This window comes from Sinohyriopsis cumingii, chromosome 8 (genome assembly GCF_028554795.1).
Source record: "Sinohyriopsis cumingii isolate HCF-2022 chromosome 8, ASM2855479v2, whole genome shotgun sequence".
Lineage (NCBI taxonomy): Eukaryota > Metazoa > Mollusca > Bivalvia > Unionida > Unionidae > Sinohyriopsis > Sinohyriopsis cumingii.
In genome coordinates, this window is record NC_142968.1 from 123,094,456 (window position 1) to 123,116,281 (window position 21,826).

The 21,826-nt window shown below is 37.2% G+C and overlaps 1 protein-coding gene across 2 annotated transcripts in view; it reads left to right on the forward strand.

Moving 5' to 3' along the window:
- LOC149794557 (tetraspanin-1-like) overlaps positions 1–12,836 on the forward strand; it is a 48,001-nt gene extending 35,165 nt beyond the window's left edge. For both annotated transcript variants that reach the window (XM_089968829.1, XM_089968828.1), the window contains exons 7-8: positions 7,197–7,280; positions 7,614–12,836. In XM_089968829.1, the coding sequence (XP_089824955.1) occupies positions 7,197–7,280; positions 7,614–7,922 (393 nt within the window). In that variant the 3' untranslated portion in view covers positions 7,923–12,836. The remainder of the gene's footprint in view (positions 1–7,196; positions 7,281–7,613) is intronic.
- Positions 12,837–21,826: the final 8,990 nt, after the last annotated feature.

The following is a 21,826-nucleotide window of genomic DNA, read 5'->3' on the forward strand; positions in this document are numbered from 1 at the left end:
CCATAGCAAAAAAAAAAAAAATAAAACAGCCCTTTTCAGGGCTACCCAATACTCTAGAAAAGAAATAACGATCGATTTGCCAATGTGTGTAGGTAGAGTAGTGTGAAAATAAACACTAACTCTTTTTAAAAAATGTGAGGGTATGTGTTTGTGTGTTTGTGTTTGTAAGTGATCAAGTAAGCTGGTATGGATAGTAGATTAAAATGATGTCTTTTTTGGTGTTTGAGGTGTATATTTGGGGTTAAATTGGATTGCTTTGCGTATGTAAATAGTCTATTGAAGTGATTTATAAAAAATTTTAAAATAGTGATGGGTAGCATAAAAAGTGAGTGAGTGTTTCTTTTAGGTCCGCGCGTTGTTGTTTTTTTTTTGGTCATGATCTAGGTAAGATGAATTTTATGTTTTTAGGGGGACGTTTTCCTTCACGTCCGCGCTTTCAGTATAAATTAAAAACTAATCGTCAGTTGGGCCCATCGTCGACCTGTTAACAGCAAGACAATGAATACAAGGATTGTGAAGCTGCTAGAACTCCAGATGCACCTGGAATATGCCAGGCGCATAGTAAACGAACTATCAGCGGAGGCTATCGTAGAAGAAGCAAGAATGAAGAAAGAAGAGGAGGAGAGAAGAGAGAGGGAAGAAGAGGAAAAGAAAAGAGAAGAGAGGATGTCGTACAATATTCCCGAGACAGAGGATTGGGGTGTTGAAGCGAATCATCCTCCCTCTGCGCTCCCCAGAAGAAAGGTGAAAGAAGACTGGGGAAGAAGATGCGTGTGTGGCGCCAGGCCAGGAAGGTGCAACCATTAGATAGGTGCATCAGGAGTTCAAAAAAAAACAAAAAAAAACAAACAGCCCTTTTCAGGGCTACCCAATACTCTAGAAAAGAAATAACTATTAATTTGCCAATGTGTAGGTAGAGTAGTGTGTATATAAACACTAACTCTTTTTTAAGATCGTGTGAGGGTATGTGTTTGTGTGTTTGTGTTTGTAAGAGTAAAGGTATGTTTGTGCGAATAGTAGATTATGGGTTTCTTTATTGTTTCTTAGCAAATGTGGAGAGTATAGTTTGGGTTATATTATATGAAATTAAAAAGTAGGGGGATGTTTTCGTTCACGTCCGCGCGTTGTTTGGTCATGATCTAGGTAAGATCCATTTTATGTTTTTAGGGGGATGTTTTCCTTCACGTACGCGCTTTAAGTATAAGAACCCACAGTATTCGTCGTTCAAACCGTTCTACATAGAAGATGGCTTCAAACCACCTGGATAAATTTCAATCGTTGCAAGACGTCCTTGAAGACCACTGTTCTTATAGTCCGCATAGAGTAAAAATGGAAATTAACAACTTAAGAAAAGCAAAGGACATGATCAGTGGTGTGATGAAGGAAATAAAGGAGGAGAAGGAGGATGAAGAGGAAGAGATAAGAATAAGAACATGGAACGAAAAAATTGAAAAAGAAGAAGAAAATGAGAAGAGGAAGAAAGAAGAAGAGGAGGAAGAGAAGAAAGAAGAAGAGGAGGAGAAAAAAAGAAAGAAAAGAAGAGAGAGAGTGTTGGAGATAAAATAAGAAGTTGGTGGAGGAAAAGAAGAAATTAGAAGCAGAAGAAGAAGAAAACCCAAAGGCCCTTTTCAGGGCCCCCATATTTCTCGAAAAGAGATAGCCTTTCCATTGCCTACCCCTTTTTTATTTTATTTTATTTTATTTTATTTTATTTTTTTTTAAAAAAATCCCATGTTAAATTCCCCTTGTCGTTAAACAGACCCACACTTTAGTTCCATGTTAAATTCCCCTTGTCGGTAAAGTGGCCCACAATTTATCGCCATGTTAATTCCCCTTGTCGGTATATTTGCCCACGATTTTTCTCCATGTTAATTTTCCATTGTCGGTATATTTGCCCAAGGGGTCTTGTAATGCTAATTCCCATTGTCGGTACAGTGCCCCCCTTCACTACTAATGGTAGACTGTCGGTTCCTTACCTAATACCAAATCAAGCAACTCATACTTGTTGACCATAATGTGTGCTTCCTCAAGATTTCCATCGTCTATTCCTTTGAAGAATATTAAAGCAAACACTGTGCTAAAAGTTTAGGCAATGTTTTTAACACTTGTTTGCCACCCCATATCTGTCGAGCAAATTTTATGTTTGATTATTTCCAACAACTTATGCATGAATTAGACATCCAACAGTTTAATTTTTCGATCTGTCACCCTAAAAATAATGGGGCTAGCTCAAGTCTGTCCGAAACACTCTCACCTACCCAAGATACATGTATACCATTATATTGAATCAAACCTTAAAAAGGACAGTGATCAGTAGTAAAATCCTGCATTGTATAATTATCGAGTAAGATCAAGAGAGTTTTTTCCCCCATATTGATATTTGTCACCAAATGAAAGACCCCATGACTACCATAAAACAACAAAAGACTGTCCCAAAACACCCTCAACTACCCAGGACACATGTAGTTATTAAATAGAATAAAACCAAATAAAAAGACAGTGATCTGTAAAATTATACCTTGTATAATTATCGAGTAAGATCAGTAGAGTTTATTCTTTTGTTGATACTTGCTGAAGACTGTCCCAAAACACACTCATCAACCCCGGATACATGTACACAGTTACAGTGACTTAATGAAATATGCAGTTTTGGTGCATTTTCTCTCTCTCTCTCTCTCTCTCTCTCTCTCATCATAGATAGTTCACTAAACTGCTTTCATATTACAATGAGCAGCACAATTAACAAGTCAGAATCATGCGTCACTACATTCATATTTCAAAAATTCTTTAAAGCATTTTTTAAAAATCTTTAATGTGACAAAGAGCAGCTGAATAATTAGAACCCAAGGGTACTATATTTATATTTTTAAAATTCTTGAACCAAAAATATTAATTTTAATTGGTTTGATAATGGCAAGAATTACAATAGATAAAAGTAAAATCTCCTGTAACATCTTTTGTCTCTGATGATTTCCACTTTTAGAGACAAAAGTTTTAAAGGATGCAAATTTTTTTAAATATATTTTTTTTAAATTTATTTTTATTTTTTATTATATATAAAAACATTCAAAGGTTGAGGTTCTGTACATTAAAAATGCAAATTAAGTATTGGTAAACAATTGTACAATAGATCTAATCTTTCTATTCGCAAGTAAACATTTGTATCATGATACTATCATGATTGTCCAGTTTGATTATTTCGGTTTTTGCGGAAAAATATGTTCCAAAATGAAGATCGTGATAAGAATAAGAACACCATTAAGGAATGCTTAATTTTTTTAATGTCATTTTACCGATAAACTTTTTGTATGTGCTATTGATGCTGCTCTGAAATATTTTTTTTCGCGGGAGCTTATGTACAAGAGTATCACAGGAAAAGATGGACGTCTGTGAGGTGCGTCAAAATGGGTGACGTACAATACAATTCTTACAACCAGGGTTCGTCTGATGAAAGCTCGTTAAGAACAGTACGAGGGAATATATCATTGTCATTTCTGATCCTTACTAAAATAACGAATGTTTCCAAAGGAATTGAGATATCACTAAGAAGTAGATTTCTTAAAACTGTGAAGGTAAGTACTTAAGTGCGTCAAAACTGGGGTTGAAAAAATGGGACCACTCTGCTGTACTGTATGCGTTTTTGTTTTCGTAAGGTGCTATAAATCACTTAGATCTTTGAGAAAGCATACGGTTTTAGAGACAATTAAAGCCTTGCTGCTAACGTACACTTTGAAAAAGGGACTGAAAGAGTTATCAACACAAAATGAATGCCGTAAAGCTCACTGGGGAACATTCATTATTTCTGGTAAAAGAAAAACTTTAGAAATTTAGAGCGCCGTCTGTTGTCATAATGCCATGCTAATCTCTAGTTTGCCATTATAACAACAGATTGCGACGCGAGTTGGAGAACAAAGACGATACTGATAAAACTTAGTATTTACATTGTTGCAAGGCCAAATCTGTATGAAAACAACAGTTGGAATGATGTAATTGTAATGTTTATAAACAGAATATACAAAACTTGTAATAACTGACATAGCGTTTGTCATGCGACAAACTACAGAATCAATTCAGTAGTTGGCAAATCGCAAGATACAATGAGGCAGAAGGAAAGTAGATCGAAAAACTTGCAAGCCACCATCTACAGCTTGGATCAATGAAAAATAAAAAATCCATGACTAGAATTATTAATGTAGCACTTGCAAGCAGTCATTTACAATAATGCAGAAGGAAAGTAGCACTTGCAAACTGCCACGTCCAATTTACATCAATGAAAATACAATATACTTTGATAGAATTATGAAAGTAGCACTTGCAAGCAGCCATTTGCAATACTGCATCAAGGAAGATTAGGAAATACACGCATATAATTATGGCGATAACCCCCCTCTTTCAAGCGAACGTTCGCTTGTTTACCTATTGTTATGCATTTATACTCGTTGATCTTTAATTAATTTGTTGGCTTCGACAAGTTTAGCATTAACGGAGGAAAATCTCAAAGCTGTTAAGTTTTATCATTTTTTGGCAATTTTAGTAACGAATGTATTTTATGCTCATACTGATCCTACGACAGATTTTTTCCCCCCATCTAAATATCTATTCAGCCAATGGTTAATTCAGTTGCTTTATCTTCTGACATAATTTTTACTTATAATATTAACTATTAATATTAACTAATAACATTAACTAAAATTATTAACTAATTAGCAAGTATCTTGAAGTGGAAAAGAGTAAGGCAAGGTTTCTTGTCTTTAAATCTCGAATAGACGTCACCTTGTTCTAATTCTTTCAGCCATTTCGACGAGAAAACCAAATTGGATAGTGATGACTAAATATCAATATCATATACATGTGCGCTCGGTACTTACATTCAGTGTAAATCATACCTCGTGTTACATTCAATGTAAATCATATCTAGTGTTACATCCAATGTAAATCATATGTGGTGTTACATTCAGTGCAAATCATATCTAGTGTTACATTCAGTGTAAATCATATCTAGTGTTACATTCAATATGAATCATATCTAGTGTTACATTCAGTGTAAATCATATATAGTGTTACATTCAGTGTAAATCATATACAGTGTTACATTCAGTGTAAATCATATCTAGTATTAGATTCACTTTAAATCGTATATAGTGTTACATTCAGTGTAAATCATATCTAGTGTTACATTCAGTGTAAATCATATCTAGTGTTACATTCAGTGCAAATCATATATAGTGTTACATTCAATGTAAATCATATACAGTGTTACATTCAGTGTAAATCATATCTAGTGTTACATTCAGTGTAAATCATATCTAGTGTTACATTCAGTGTAAATCATATATAGTGTTACATTCAGTGTAAATCATACCTAGTGTTACATTCAGTGTAAATCATATCTAGTGTTACATTCAGTGCAAATCATATATAGTGTTACATTCAATGTAAATCATATACAGTGTTACATTCAGTGTAAATCATATATAGTGTTACATTCAATGTAAATCGTATATAATGTTACATTCAAAGTAAATCATATCCAGTGTTACATTCAATGTAAATCATATCTGGTGTTACATTCAATGTAAATCATATCTAGTGGTACATTCAGTGAAAATCTTATCTAATGTTATATTCAATCATATCTAGTATTAAATTCAATGTAAATCATATCTAGTGTTACATTAAGTGTAAATCATATTTAGTGGTACATTCAATGTAAATCATATCTAGTGGTACATTCTGGGTAAATCAAATCTAGTGTTACATTCAGTGTAAATCAAATCTAGTGTTACATTCAATGTAAATCATATCTAGTGTTACATTCAGTGTAAATCAAATCTAGTGTTACTTTCAGGGTAAATCAAATCTAGTGTTACATTCAATGTAAATCATATCTAGTGTTACATTCAGTGTAAATCATATCTAGTGTTACAGTCAATGTAAATCATATCTAGTATTACATTCAATGTAAATCGTATATAGTGTTACATTCAATAAAAATCATATCTGGTGTTACATTCAGTGTAAATCATATATTGTGTTACATTCAATGTAAATCATATCTGGTGTTACATTCAGTGTAAATCATATCTAGTGTTACATTCAGTGTAAATCATATATAGTGTTACATTCAATGCAAATCATATCTAGTGTTACGACTCTAGATCTTAAATATCTAACAGACAGAACGTTAAGCCAACAATTTACGTAAAATCAGCAAGCAATTTATTTCCCTACTATGGAAAATTTAAATTTAAACGACAGTTACAATATTGTAAATTAAATTCCTAATAATCATAAATGACCTATCATCAATTCAAGAATGTAGAATGTTCCGAATAATTCCAATAGTCCTGAATATCCTGATCTAACACAATGATGTAAGACAGATTTCTGAATGAGTTCACAATAATCCAGAGTTGTGTACTGGTACAAAACAAATGACCTGTGTTAATTCAAAAGTGGCTAAACATTTTAGTAATTCCAATTAATAATTAAAATAAATAAATCGTTACTCATGCATTATTTCTGAATACAACTGTAAATTCTGAATAAAAATGAATTCCCACCGATTGACCTAAAGCAGGAATAAAATGTATTTGTTAATCACATCCATATTTATATATATTCTCACTTGACCAATAACGTAACAGAATGTGCAACACTCCAGCGAAAGAGCCTAATCTATTTGTAAACATGACTGGTCTTGAACTTAGCTGCTATGCAACCATTCTGCTTACAACGTATAATAATTGACAAAATTTAAGCATACAATTATATATATATATATATATATATATATATATATATATATATATATATATATATATATATATATATATATATATATATATATATATATATATATATATATATAAACCTAGTAATATTTAAAAAATAATCTATGTAATATCCAAAATATACCATATATTCCCTTAATTTGATATCATAACACTAACCAACTCAACATACGCGTTTTATCTCAGGTTACAATAGGTTACCAATTACTTGTCTCGAGATGTTAATTATTTTTTACGTTTTAGATGGATTTTACCTAAAATTGGTCTCAAGATGTGCCTCATTATTATTTTTCAAAGCTATAGATTTTCATGCCAGATTCGATCATGCATCTGGCTTCAAACTTTCACGATAAAAAAGACTCGTACTATTGCGAACAATCTTCTACTGGTATTGCATTGCAGAGTTGCTACGCTGCAGCTGAGGCCTGGCTGAATGGACACATGGATATAGTCATTGGATCCCTGAGTGGCCTAGGTGGACTTGAGGTCAGTTACATCACACATACACACATACACACTCAAAGACATATTCGCTTTCTGGATGTTGTGTGATATAACTAAATCGTGCTAGCCATCTTTGTTAATGCCTGTTTATCATTGCGAGTGAGAAAGTTTCAAAAGTTATGGGTCAACTCTAACCATCAACAAAGGCTTTCAGAAATTACCGTTTGTACAACAACAAAAAGAACCCCAACAGATTTATGAAACTGGTTTCGTGTGCTCAAATTTATTTCTGGAATAATAGAGTACAGGTAGAGTCGCAGCTGTTGTTACCTTTTGATGACAGATAGACAAAAATGCAATAAAACTTTTTTTCAGGTAATTCTGTTGCTGTTTTCCTGTCTGACATTCTGTGCATCACGAAGACAGAAGGAGACCGAAGAAAATCAGGATTTCATGAATGAGTTCGAAACCAGGACACCACCAATGGACCGTAGATATGCAAATGACAGTCGTTCGAATGTAAACTACGGTTATGCTTTTGAGAATCCACCTCCTCAAAGAAATCAAGCTCATATTTATGACAGTCCTAGCAACATGAACCAGGGATATATGTATGGAGGCGCTGCTAGAATGAATCCAAGTCATGAGTACGGAAGGCCTCACAAGCAATATCCGAGATATTAAAATCCATCTGGTTCTCAAACAGATTCGCTAACATTGTAACAAAACACTAAGCTATTGTGCAGTATAAGCAGAAGTTAACACTTCCAGATATTTGTCTGCACTGATAAATAGTTTTGCTTTTATGAGTTCATATTGTTTTATTGTAGTTTCTCATATAGATTCTGATTGACAGTTAACAAGAATTTCTTCCATTCATTTGAAGTATCAATTCCATATATACTAGCATCGTGACATATATTACTTGACTACACATTGATTTAAAGCGAGGAAGGATAATTAGTAGCTCTTTTTGGCAAACTTTCTTGAATAATGCTTACTTTTGAAAACCGCAACACTTATCCAAAATGGATCATTAAACAGGAGCGTAAGAAACAGATGGCCGATCATTCAAGAGCAATAATTAACTGCTACATTTCTTTCCATGCTGAAACTTAATCTTCTAAGACTCGCATGCTTGTATGGGGCGGGGTGGGTGCTAGAGAAGGTAAATTATTATATCGTTGTCTTCAATTACTGAACTGAAAATGTGATGGGATGGAATTGGTGTAGCATGAGAGGACTTGTACCAATGCTACTGTAACATTATAAGAAGAGTAGTACGCAAGGTCTTAGAAGAGCACCTATAATTAAGCTCATCGACCACTATTTAAACTGAATCGTCCCGCCTACGCAGAGTAACGTCTTCTAACTGTGATGCCACTAGTCATTGTTTAAGAAAGGTACTAATTACTTAAGTAGCGTTATTAACCTTCGAAACTGGCTGAAACAATTTGCAGCTGTTATAAACGTCTTTAGTAAACATATATATAACAGTAACTTCGCAAATTATCATCAGATGGAACTGTTTAAGATTTAACCATCTATAACACATTCGTAAGAGGAAAAACAAACTTGGACATTAGGTATTTCTGTCTCATGAAACTCCCCTGATATGATCTCGATCACAGAATAAGAGTGAATTGGAGTCCACCCTCTTGACTGCTATGGGTGTTGCAGGCTTCTTCCCACTTACACTGTCATAGGCACGCGTAATATATTGAAATATAACATTTGCTGAGAAAAGCATTTAGGTTTCTGAAGACGAAATACGGAGCTTTTCTTTATCCCTAATGAGATAAATTACATGACAATTTTAAAGTAGTAGTACTTCTTACTGAATACATACCTTAACGCTTTAGAGGAAGTGGCAAGGTTGTCGTATTTTACAGATGATCACTATGCAAAAAGCCACTTAAAAAACAGATTTTCTAAATGGTATGGCGGTGAAAGTCATAATGAGATAGTTGGACCTCAGCATTTTGATTTAATCATGCTTTCCCTCAGCAGCCAGAACTGGCGCAGCATATGAAATATTTTGTGGTAATGTTTTGATGTTTTTTATATATCTCCTATTGAAAATAGATGCATAATCGTGGGATACATGAACGAAGAGCTTGGATGTAAAAAAATCCACCCAAAAAAGATCTGACTGTCAAGAACAGAATAGAACAGAAAAATCAGTGATATCTCAGTGACAAAACCTCATGAACATTACTTCACGTATAGATGTCAGGGACTTTAAACCAGATTATATATTGATACTTTATAAAATCAGAGGTGGTATCAAAATACAAATAGTGAACGACTGAATTGATTGTTCAATATCGGATCACCAACCTGTTAAAACAGCGCTTGCGAAAGATATATTGTATGGAATATAAAGACACGAAGTGTTCCTTGACTAATTCATCAGAAGCCAGTATATATAAAACTGATGTAAGGGAATTTTTGAATATTTCACCTATGAGTGTACATCAGTGGAAGAAATAAAAAGTATTACTAGCTGATAACGCAAGCGTTAATAACTGTTTTAGATAGATATATTATAAACGATGAATTCAGGTCGCATCTCGAACCATATGAGAACAATTATGGATTGTATATGACACGCGCTGGGAATCAATGAGAAAACGTCAGAAACCCAAATAGTAACAGTACCAGAGAAGACAAATGTGCAAAATGAAAATTCAGAAAGAAAAAAAAGGTAAACACAAAAGTATATAACGAGTTTTAATTTGGTATGGTAGTATTGTATACCGTGGAGAACAATCAAATGTGCCAATTTATGGAAACTATATTTCTTATATTATGGATAAAAAAGATGAAGAACATTATTACCGTGTGAATATTAAGAAGGTGTGCAAAAGAGTAAATTTGAGAATGATATAACCAAAGAGGAGGGGGTATTGAGTCATGCCAAGTCTCTAGAAAGATAAAACACCAGACATTGATTCCCTTCCCGACAAGCATTTAAAGTATTTAATCGATATCTAACTGATCTTTTCAAATGTATGATCGAATTTGAGCAATTTGCCTAATAATATAGGTGGCTGTGTTGTCGGCAAAAATTATGTTGATTATGAAAAAATATTGATGAGAAAATTTCAAAAGTACTCACAAACGATAAAGTTCCCACATTCTTACCAGTTTGGATTTCTTAAGGAAAATGAAGCTATCTCTGTTTTATTCAGCTTCAAAAATAGCTAATGTACTATAAAAAAAATTATAAGTCTAATATACATGCTGTTTTCTGGATAACGAAGAGGCATTCGATAGACATTGTGGACTATTGAAATCAGAAATATACTTAGGAATTAATGGAAAAATCTGGAGAATAATCGCCCATTTCTGCACACACTCCAGTGTTTGTGTATCGTGTAGAGGACGTATATCGTACACATATCCGTACCTAATGGGAGATGATCAATGGATTGTATTGTCTGCGTTTCTTTCTCGTAAATACAGAAATGATCTCTTGAATAAATTAATAATAACTAATTGTGGTTTGACAATAGGTTATATGAAAATACCTAGCGTGCTTTTAGCCGTCAATTGTACTCTTCTAAGTTCTGCGCTGAATGTATTACAGATGCTTGTGAATACAACTTATCGTTATACAGAGAAGGGGAAATTGAAATAAAATCCCAGTGAATTAAAATTTATGATCGTGCGGACTATTTCTGCGATAAGGCTACACGTGTCACAAGGACACTATATTCAGCTGGATTAAATGCAGTGGAATGAGTCCTATAATTTCTGTGAAAGTCTGGTAGAGAGTTGCATTGCCATCTACCTTTTATTAATTAGACCTCTGATTATATATGACATGTCACTGAACCATTGGAGTAAGTACAAAGATAATGCGCCCTCAGCGTACAGAGTTAATATCAAAGGTAGCGGGTTGAATCGTCATCTACATTCTGCGGAATGCTCTGGAATGGTTTTAAGTGATAAAGCGTAGACAAGCAAAAACTTACAATTTTTTTAGGTCATATGACCTGAGCATAAGTAAATTTAAGTGCTTACACAATTTTCATCTGGACTCTTGGCAGCTGGCTCTTTTTTTAAAATCCAAGATACAGTTATAATTATTTTATATATGATGTCTATACTGCATTCAAAAAGTGATTTTTAAGATTGCATCAACGACTTTATTTCCATTGGATGGTTTCCAAACAAATTAGCATTGCGAAAATTTAATTGGGACAAGAATATCCGAGGAGATCAAATATGAAATGAGTATCAGAAATTCATCAGAGGGATTCGGTCGAATAAAAATTAATCCAGAATCAATAATGCACCATTTACAGAAACTCGCTTACCTTGATGCAGACAGAAATATGGAGTTTAGGACATAAATTCGTATAGGGGGAAATTACATCGAGATCTGGAATGTATTCTCTACGTTGGAAAACAAGTGATGACTGTCTTTTGCACATTCCAGTGAGTTACCACTCAACCTTGAACCACATAAGCGATATTTAGAATCTATTTTTCTTTATGACCCAAAGATTTACTTTATTATTAAGATTTATAATAATTACTACATTGCCTTGTTTCAAATATGGAGGGCTTTAAAACCTTATACATACGGTCCAACCCACCCACCCGGCCTTCCTGCACACACACACCATACACACAGAAACACGCATACAGAGCATCTGCAGCGTACTACAAATTGGGGCTATATAATGAATCTTTCAGCAGGATTCGAACCTTGATTATATATATATATATATATATATATATATATATATATATATATATATATATATATATATATATATGTGTGTGTGTGTGTGTGTGTGTGTGTGTGTGTGTGTGTGTGTGGATTTATATTGAACAAGTCTTTATTGTATTTTTGAAAGCTTTTTCTGCCATAAGAGAGAGCATGTAGGAAACAACCCATATATCTACCATTTTCTATTTGCTTCATTTCTAATAAGTTGAATGACTTTGGCTTGTAAATAAATTACAACTTCTTCAATAAGACTACATGTTACGGAAACACGTGTCAGAGTTTGCGTGTGCAAATTATGTCAAAAGTTTAATCCATGTACTCGTACATTGACAAACAAACAATTTTTAGTTGCCAATAGAATCTTGATTTTGTGAGAAACATTTTTTTTTAAGTGAACAAAGCTTGCCCATTTGGGTTGCAGTTTGAAACATGTACATATAGGGCACATAAACAGAAATAACATGATTTTGTTGAAACAAAACATTTAATACCATAAGGAATTATTTTGGTATAAGGTATATTTTGCCTAAGAATGTTGCGAAAATGAAAAGCGAATGAATTATGATGGCTCGGTTTCACTGTAGAACAACTTATATATGAAACATTTACCTTTTATCTTACAGTGATGACCATATTGTGCAGAAAGTTGATAGAAAATATGTTATTAATACAAATAAATATATAAAATTGATTAACATGGATTTTGTTTTATGTGCTGTATTTAAATATTCTTAAAATTTGGAGTATATGCATTTTTTAGATTACTTAATATGATTTAATTTATACACTTAGCTAATATTTTGTCTTGCCATGTAAAATGTTGATTTTTGTTCAATAAACGTTTCGCTCCTAAACTGTTTTTTTTTTCAGTAAAGTTTTATCTATTGTTGAAAGTGAATCACAAAAACCAGTATTTATGGGTGGCAACGTGGTGACTCACCCATTCAACTAGTCATTAATTCGAATGACGATTGAGTGACAAAGTTCCGTTTCTAACATAGTGCGCTACAATATCAACCGTTACGGCTGCGGGACAATCCTGCTGTAGATGAGCATTATTTTCTTCACTTCTCATCCACTAACCTTTCGTAAACAAATTTAACTATGGTCGCAAATGAAAATTTATTCTTGAGAAAAGCGTGAATCAAAATCAATTAAAACTCTTGTTTGGCCACTTATGTGCAAAGTAACATTATACTGAAGTGATACCATACCAGCAGAACATTTTAACGTAGCGGGAAGTTTAAAATATTGTACGTATCTGAATCAACGCTCAACGGATCTTCTGTGTGTGATTTGGACTTTTTAACGTAGCTTTAACAATTTTTCACTCATATCGCTAGGATGTCTGCAGTGTGGCAGTTTTATAGTGATGTCTAACACTGGGGCATCATGCCGCAGACATATAGCATGACGTCCCACCCAGTCACATTATCCTGACACCAGGCCGACCAGTCCTAACACTAACCTCTTAATGCTGAGCGCCAAGCGAAGCAGCTGTTAGTACCAATTTTGTAAGTCTTTGGTATGATTCGGCCGGGATCGAACCCACGACAGTAGTGAAGGGGGTTAGATTAGCGACAATGGGAATTAGCATTAAAAACACCCTTGGGTCAGATTAGCGACAATGGAAATTTAACATGGAGAAAAATCGTGGGTCAGATTAGCGACAAGGGAAATTAACATGGAGAAAAAAAAAATCGTGGGTCTGTCTAGCGACAAAAAAAGGAAATTAAACAGGGTGGGTCTTTATAGCGTCAAGGGAAATTGAACATGGGATTTTTTTTTTTAAAAAATAAAATAAAATAAAAAAAGGGGTAGGCAATGGAAAGGCTATCTCTTTTCGAGAAATATGGCTGGCTTTGAAAAGGGCCTTTGGATTTTCTTCTTCTTCTTCTAATTTCTTCCTTTTCTCCACCAAGTTCTTATTTTATCTCCTACACTCTTCTTCCCTTTCTTTTTTTTCTTCTCCTCCTCTTCTTTCTTCTTCTCTTCCTCCTCTTCTTTCTTCCTCTTTTCATTTTCTTCTTCTTTTTCAATTTTTTCGTTCCATTTGCGTATTCTTATTCTTTCCTCTTCATCCTCCTTCTCCTCCTTTATCTCTTTCATGACACCACTAATCTTGTCCTTTGCTTTTCTTAAGTTATTAATTTCCATCTTTACACGATGGGGACTATAGGAATAATGGTCTTCAACGAGTCTTATTAGCATCTGTTCCATTATTCCTAAGTTGTCTAAAACGTCTTGCAATGTTTGTATTTTGTCCATTTGGTTAGAAGCCATCTTCTTTGTAGAATGGTTCCAACGACGAACGTGGTGGGTTCTTGTACTGAAAGCGCGGATGTGAAGGAAAACATCCCCCTAAAACATAAAATTGATCTTACCTAGATCATGACCCAACAACGCGCGGACGTGAAGGAAAACATCCCCCTACTTTCTCATTTCATATAATAGAACCCTAACTATACTCTTCACATACACTAAGAAACCCATAATCTACTATTCACTCAAACATACCTCAGCTCTTACAAACACAAACACACAAACACACAAACACATACCCTCACATTTTTTAAAAAGAGTTAGTGTTTATATTCACACTACTCTACCTACACACATTGGCAAATTAATAGTTATTTCTTTTCTAGAGTATTGGGTAGCCCTTAAAAGAGCTGTTTTTTTTTTTTAACTCCAGATGCACCTATCTAATGGTTGCACCTTCCTGGCCTGGCGCCACACACGCATCTTCTTCCCCAGTCTTCTTTCACCTTTCTTCTGGGGAGCGCAGGGGGAGGATGATTCGCTTCAGCACCCCAATCTTCTGTCTCGGGAATATTGTACGACATCCTCTCTTCTAGTTTTTTTTTTCCTCTTCTTCCCTCTCTCTTCTCTCCTCCTCTTCTTTCTTTATTCTTGCTTCTTCTACGATAGCCTCCGCTGATAGTTCATTTACTATGCGCCTGGCATATTCCAGGTGCATCTGGAGTTCTAACAGTTTCACTATTCTGGTGTTCATTTTTTCTGGTGTTGATCAATCAACAAGGGTAGCTGGACTGCCGAACGAGTTTCAATTTATACTGAAAGCGCGGACGTGATGGAAAACATCCCCTAATAACATAAAATTGATCTTACCTAGATCATGACCAAACAACAACGCGCGGACCTAAAAGAAACACTCACTCACTTTTTATGCTACCCATCACTATTTTAAAATTTTTATAAATCACTTCAATAGACTGTCCACATACGCAAATCAATCCAATCTAACCCCAAATATACACCTCTAACAGCCAAAAAACAAACATCATTTTAATCTACTATCCATACCAACGTACGTGAGCACTTACAAACACAAACACACAAACACATACCCTCACATTTTTTTTAAAAAAAGAGTTAGTGTTTATTTTCACACTACTCTACCTACACACATTGGCAAATCGATCGTTATTTCTTTTCTAGAGTATTGGGTAGCCCTGAAAAGGGCTGTTTTTTTTTGTTTGCTATGGCATTCTTTTTTAGTTTCTAAGAATGCGATGTCCTCTGAGGATAGACTTTCTGGCGATAGGTCTGCTTCTTCGGAAAGAGAAGAACTCTTTGGTGTCGATACGGCAATCGACAAAGCCTCTGTCAGCTTCAGGATGCTGCTGCTGCTGCTGTTGCTGCTGTTGCTGCTGTAGCTGCTGTCTCTGAAGTCTGTACTTCTCTGTCCATTCTTCTTTTTCCCTGTTCATTTCTTCTCTGAAGAGTTCTTCTATCAGGTCTTCAGTGATTTTTAACATTCTCACATTCTCTATTTCTTCTGGCTTCGGTATCAGACTGTGTCTGACCCTATGCAAATTCACGTAGGCTTCGTTGAGCTTAGCTAGTTTGGAGCACATCTTCTTAGGAGGATGAGTCGACAATGGATGGTTAGACTGGAAACAACCCCCGGTTCTTAAAGTCAAAGCGCGGACGTAAAGGAAAACATCCCCCACACGGTTTTCGAGTCGCAACGTTCAGTGAGTGCCATGAGAGGGATAGTAAGAAATGAAAGAGCATCAATCCAACATTCTTATAGCTAAACAAAAGACAAAGGCATTTTTTTTCAAAACACAACATTTTTTATTCAAAAATCACTTAACACTAAACAACAACTCTAACATTTTTTAACAATAATCCAACACTATAACATCAAACAATTTTTTTCAAATCACAAACATTTTTTCTCAATTGACAATCTACTTTAAACAGGGCTGACAACGTTGTGAATGAAATTGTGATTTCCACTGTTGGAAATCATTAAGCCATTGATGGACACTACGTTTCCTAGCTTGAGACAAAAGATAAGCATAATGGTCACAAAACCATCGATCTACTTTCACATCGTTTCTAGCAGAAGAACGAGGATCAAAATGAGTCACTAAATGTTCTAAGGAATAGCCCAGGCTGCGATGATGCAGAAAATACACACAGTACTGTCCACACACCAAGGAATCTGTGCCTTGTAATTTCACATTATTGAATCGGGTGGTTTGAGCATTTCTTCTCATAAAGTCGATGATATCGTCTTCCAAAGGGGGCAATCCGTACGAATCGAAATATTCCACACATCCTTCTTGAGGAAAGTAGACGGCTACCCAGTGGGTTCCTGGGAGATGACTGTCGTCCGTGTTGATCACGTAAGCTTGATGGTCTTTAGGTTTGCGATGAGGAAGTTCATCTTTAGCACAGACGACAGGATTCCAAGAAGCCGTATACGAACTGTGGTTCAAAAGGTAATAAAGTTCCCAGGTATCCATTGATTTGTGTGTGGTTTTTTTTCTTCTTCTTCACAGGTAATAATAAGTCGTCAATTCGATCCTGACTTTTTGCTTGAAAATGTCTGACGAATAAACGGTTATTCGTTCTGTTTCCTCACTCTGATTCAGGAGAGCTTCGATACGATGGATCTCTTGAGTGGTTAATGGTGGACAAGAATGTTCACGCAAGTCTTTATACCACTGATGCAACACGTCTTTGTTCGAGATGAGACTCCAAGCTTCGTCCAGATACTCGTCCAATTTTTCTTCTTGACTCAACATCAGGCATTTATCGTGTTGAATTTGACTGGGATGATCGTTTTGACATCCATAACAATTTTTCTTGATCAATTCCGTCATTTTGTCGATCAAGTGTTTGGCAAAACAGGAGACTAAATGGGCTTCTTGTTCTGGCCATCTCGATTTCATCATGATCACTTCTTCTTTTTCCACGGTCTCCTCACATTCCATCTTTAAAGTTTCTCCACTAGGTAAAGAGGGATAACAGTCTTCCATAGCTTCTAATAGTCTAGAATGACTTCTCTCAAACTGTTGATTTCTATCGTATTATCGAATTCTGCATACAGGATGACGTTCACTGTCTTTGTCAGTTTATCTGCAAACTGAAGTTCCACACGAATCTGGCCGGATTTTATAGGGTGGAAATGTCCCTCGTCGCTGTCTTGGTCTGGAGTGAAATCGAAAGCCCACAAAGCATAGCCTCCTGCATAATCGTCGTACGTAATGCCGTGACTGGTGTTGGTTCCTAACTGGCCCGTGGCTTCGTACAAGGACAAGTACGATCTCAAGTAATTGTTCTTCTCAAAGTCGGGTTCGAAAGGTCTGGTACACAAGGTCTTGCCATCGCGACTGACTTCGATTTTCTTCACCTTGAAGTGTTGAAAGTTGAAAGGATTTTCATCGAAGGCTCCGTTGAAGGCTGAATTCTCGACCATACCAAGGATTAAACGTTTGGGTAACTGTCCTTGAAACAGATGATCTTCGATCATGGAATGATGGTTAGCGGGAATGGTGAACGTTTTCACTTCCACGCGTCGGATGGGATACTTGGCGGTCGTCCTGCTCAACGTTTGACTGATGTCGTTACCTACTTTAGGTAACACTTCCACGCGTCGTACGTAGAGTTTGGCCTCCTCGATTTTGCTTTTGGGATTGCCACCAGTAGTAGCATCACCATCAGCCAACAAATGGAAAGCGGCACTGCTGCGATTCAGTCTCAAGCGAACATTGACCCCGTTCAACAAATATTTCTCTTGCAACCACATGTCCAAATGCAAACGATCCATCAGTTCTAAACTCTTTCCATCTTTGATTTTGTTTCTTCGTTCTACAAATCCCTCATTGGTGGTTGTTTTTGTTTTGGGGTCAGCTTCAAGACCTTTTTCATTAAATTCGCCCGCTTCGTCCGGTTCCCACAGCACACAGGCATTGAGATGAGTATCCTTGGCATCTATTCCGTACGTCAAGAGATTTTCCAGGTAGGCACGATAAGGGTAAGTATCCATGCTGCTACTGACCAGTTTGTTATTCAAGTACAAGTCCACTTCGCTGAACAAGGAATGCATGAAATTGTTGACGGGAGCTACTTTCTCTTCGCCGCTTATAATATCTCCTCCCTTATCTAGAACTTTGACTTTCAAGTACAAGTAACTGCTATTCAGATCGATGTAATCTTCGGGCTGTCCCTTGATTTCAAACTCGATGGGAGCGGAATCGGTCAGTGAGGAGACGGGGTGAAATTCCACCCACTGGGATTCTTGCATCGTCATCATCGTGGGGGGCATGGCAAACAGATCCAGTTCCGTCTTGGAACAAGCGCATGACTCTCGGTGCATCATTTTTTTTTTGTTGCTGTGTCTCAATAATCGAAAACGTCTAAGTCTCGAACGGTTCTTCTTTTCTTGGCCTTTCTAGCTTGAAGTCTGGTGAAAGGGTGTTTTCTTCGTCGTCTCTTTTTGCCTTGTCCTTGCTGAATGCCTGACTCGGTAGCGTGCAGGGCATTTATAGGTGTGTCTCGTCGGCCCAAAATGTCTTTGCCCGTTTGCAGCAAGACATTTTTGCCTGCCCTCATGAAGGCTTCTTTAGGGTTTTGTTTGTCGATGATGACATTTTGGAGAAATTTTTTGCCTTGTGTCAGTGCCGCATCTTTCAAGGCGTGCAATCCGCGTGTCACCATCGGTTTCAACACCGGGGCCACCGAACGAAAGGCCGATTTTAACATATCTCCTAAACCGTGTCCTCGCTGTCGTGCAACCCCTCGGTACACTGGATACATGACTTACTTACGAGTCGTGAGAAAACCGTTTTCGAAAATGGAGTTTCACCGTGACTTTTCCTTTGGTGAATGGAATATTTTGTCCCAGATCTCCTTTTATAGCAATGTTGACCGTGTCCAAATACGACTTGCTGACAGGCAAATAGTGAGGATGGACAAATTCGCGGTGGACGTGGTAAGTGTTTCCACCTTCCTGGTCACTGGTCGTGGTACTATCCACTTTGAAAGGAATGACACGAAGTAATGGCACAGAGGTGTGTCCCACCACGTTGTATTCCACCACATCGGAGTACACAAACATTAAATTCAGTCCTTGGTTCAGTTCTACCGGGTTTCCAAAAGCTCTGTAAAAATCCATATTACTGTTTATCTTTGGGCTCCAATTGTTTGCGACCATTCCTGCATGTCCACCCAAAATTTCAAACCAACGACCATTGAACCTGAGGGACAATATTTGGGTGTCCTGAAATTTCATCAGTAAGCGACGAGCCACTTTATGGTAGTCCAGGGTGACACTTTTTTTGACTCTGTTCAGGGCTTTGCCAAAGGCTAACTCGAACCTGGAAGCAATGGTATCCACCAAATGTTGGCCACTAAAATAAAACCCTGCTAGAATTTTCAAGGTGTAGATACTGAAGGCTGGATTGCTGGCTGGTCTTGTGTCCCCTGAAAACCCGATGTCATTCATGGCTTCTTGTAATTGTTTGTTCAGGATTTCGACCTCAAAAATGTTTTGCTTTTCGGTGATGTTTTGGATTTGTGTAGGGTGAATCATTTCTACCAAAGCCACTTCCCAATGGGCTTCGTGATCTAAAGGGATGCCCTGAGGTAATTTGGCCGTGTAACAGCACAACGTGTTGTGGGGAAACACCTCCATGGAACTGTCACTGGGTAAGGTTAAGTAAAATTGGTTTTGGTGACTCATAATTCCAGAGTTCTGTGGCTGTCCGAGGGGATATTACTGGACGTCAGAGGCGTGTCTCCGTCCAAAATGGGGTTCTGGTTGTTGTTGTTGTTGTGGTGACTGACACTGGCACTGGACACAAGGTTCCCGTTCGAGGAGAATTTCAGGGAGGGATTGGGAAGCAGGTAACCGATGCAACTGCTCAATAAAATGGTCCACAATTGTTTGTCTCCTTGTTGCAAACTCAAATTGGCGATGGCTGCCCCGATGACACAATACACCACGAAGATTTGGCAGAAAAAGACGATTTGCGTTTTAGGCACACGTTCTCCACACCACACCCACAAGGGTTGTTTTTGTAAATCTTGCACAGAAGAACTAGGTGAAGAAGGAGTGGTCGACGTAGCTGCGTCTGCTCTGTGAAAGGGCATGATGGTCAGTTCTTTTTATAGTCGATGACTTGCGAAGCGTCGATCCAAGAATCAAAACTGGGTGGATATCCTTTCCAACGTACTTTGACTTCTTTGACACGTCGTTTGCCCACTTTACGGGTTCTGCGTTCGAGAATGCTTTCGATGTCGTACACGTCGTCTTCTTTTTTGGTGACACGTTGTAACTCGGGCAAATAAAACGTTCCTTTGAGCACTTCTCCGTTCATGTCTTCCAATTTATAGACGGCAGGATGACGGCCATGCACTCGTCCAGTGACGCGAAACAATTCGGTCGTCCAGTTAGGTAAGTAACCTTTGTCGAAAGTGCGTTTGGTTTTGCCAATGCGCACCCAATCTCCTACGGCCAAGTCTCCACTTTTCTTGGGGACAGCCCTCGTCGGGGACGTAGCAAACAGGCGCTCAAACACCAACACTTCGTTGTCGGGAGTCACGTCTTGCGGGGCACGTCCGATGCTTCGATGGTAAGATTGGTTGTACGCTTGCACCAGGTGCGGTAAGATGTCGATGTACTTCAGAGTGTGGTGATGCGTCAAATATTTCCACATGCGTTCTTTCAAAGTGCGTTGAAAACGTTCCACGATGCTGGCTTTGGTTTCGGGATTCTCGGTGGTAAAAAAATGAATGTCACGTTTCTTTAATTCTTTTTGGAAAGCTTGGTTCAGAAATTCGGTGCCTTTGTCCGTTTGCCATCGAAGAGGGTGACGACCACTTTGTTTCAACACCCGTTGCAGGGCTCGCACTAACTCGCTGCTCGATTTGGAAGTCAAGGGCACGACCCAGGCAAATTTGGAAAAGACGTCGATGACACAGAACAAATATTTGTAGCCACGATTGTAGCTGGCCAAATGAGAGACATCGGCTAAATCGGCTTGCCATTGATGATCGATGCCTTCCGCTTGGGTGCGACTTCTGGCAAACTTGCGTCGAATGGGTTTGTGTAAAGTGTAGGTAGCTTGTTCTTGTAACCATCGTTGCACTTGAGGTAAACGGAGACTTTTCAGTCGCGTTTTGGCAGCACGATACAATTTTTGAACTCCTGCGTAACCTGCAGGATGCGAGGGATCGTAGTAAATGCTGGCTAAGACTTTTTCCATTTTGTTGGTGTGTTAATAAGTCACCCACTCTTCGGTGATGCTACTTTGGGTGGGTCGAAAGGGTGGTTTGGAAACGGATTTACGTGTCCGATGGGCTACGGGAGTAGAAGTCGAAGGTAGTGGTGGTGGTGGTGGAGGTGGCAATGGAATGGCTTTGGTTTTCTTTTCTTTTTTCACTTCTGGTTTCCCTTCTTTCTTTTTCACTTCTGTCGAAGGAGGCGTGGACATCATCTTTTTAACCCAAGCTTTCATTTCTTCTCGTTGGGGTGTGGGGGACGGAGTCAACAAGGATGCTGCAATCTTACTCGAAATGGGAG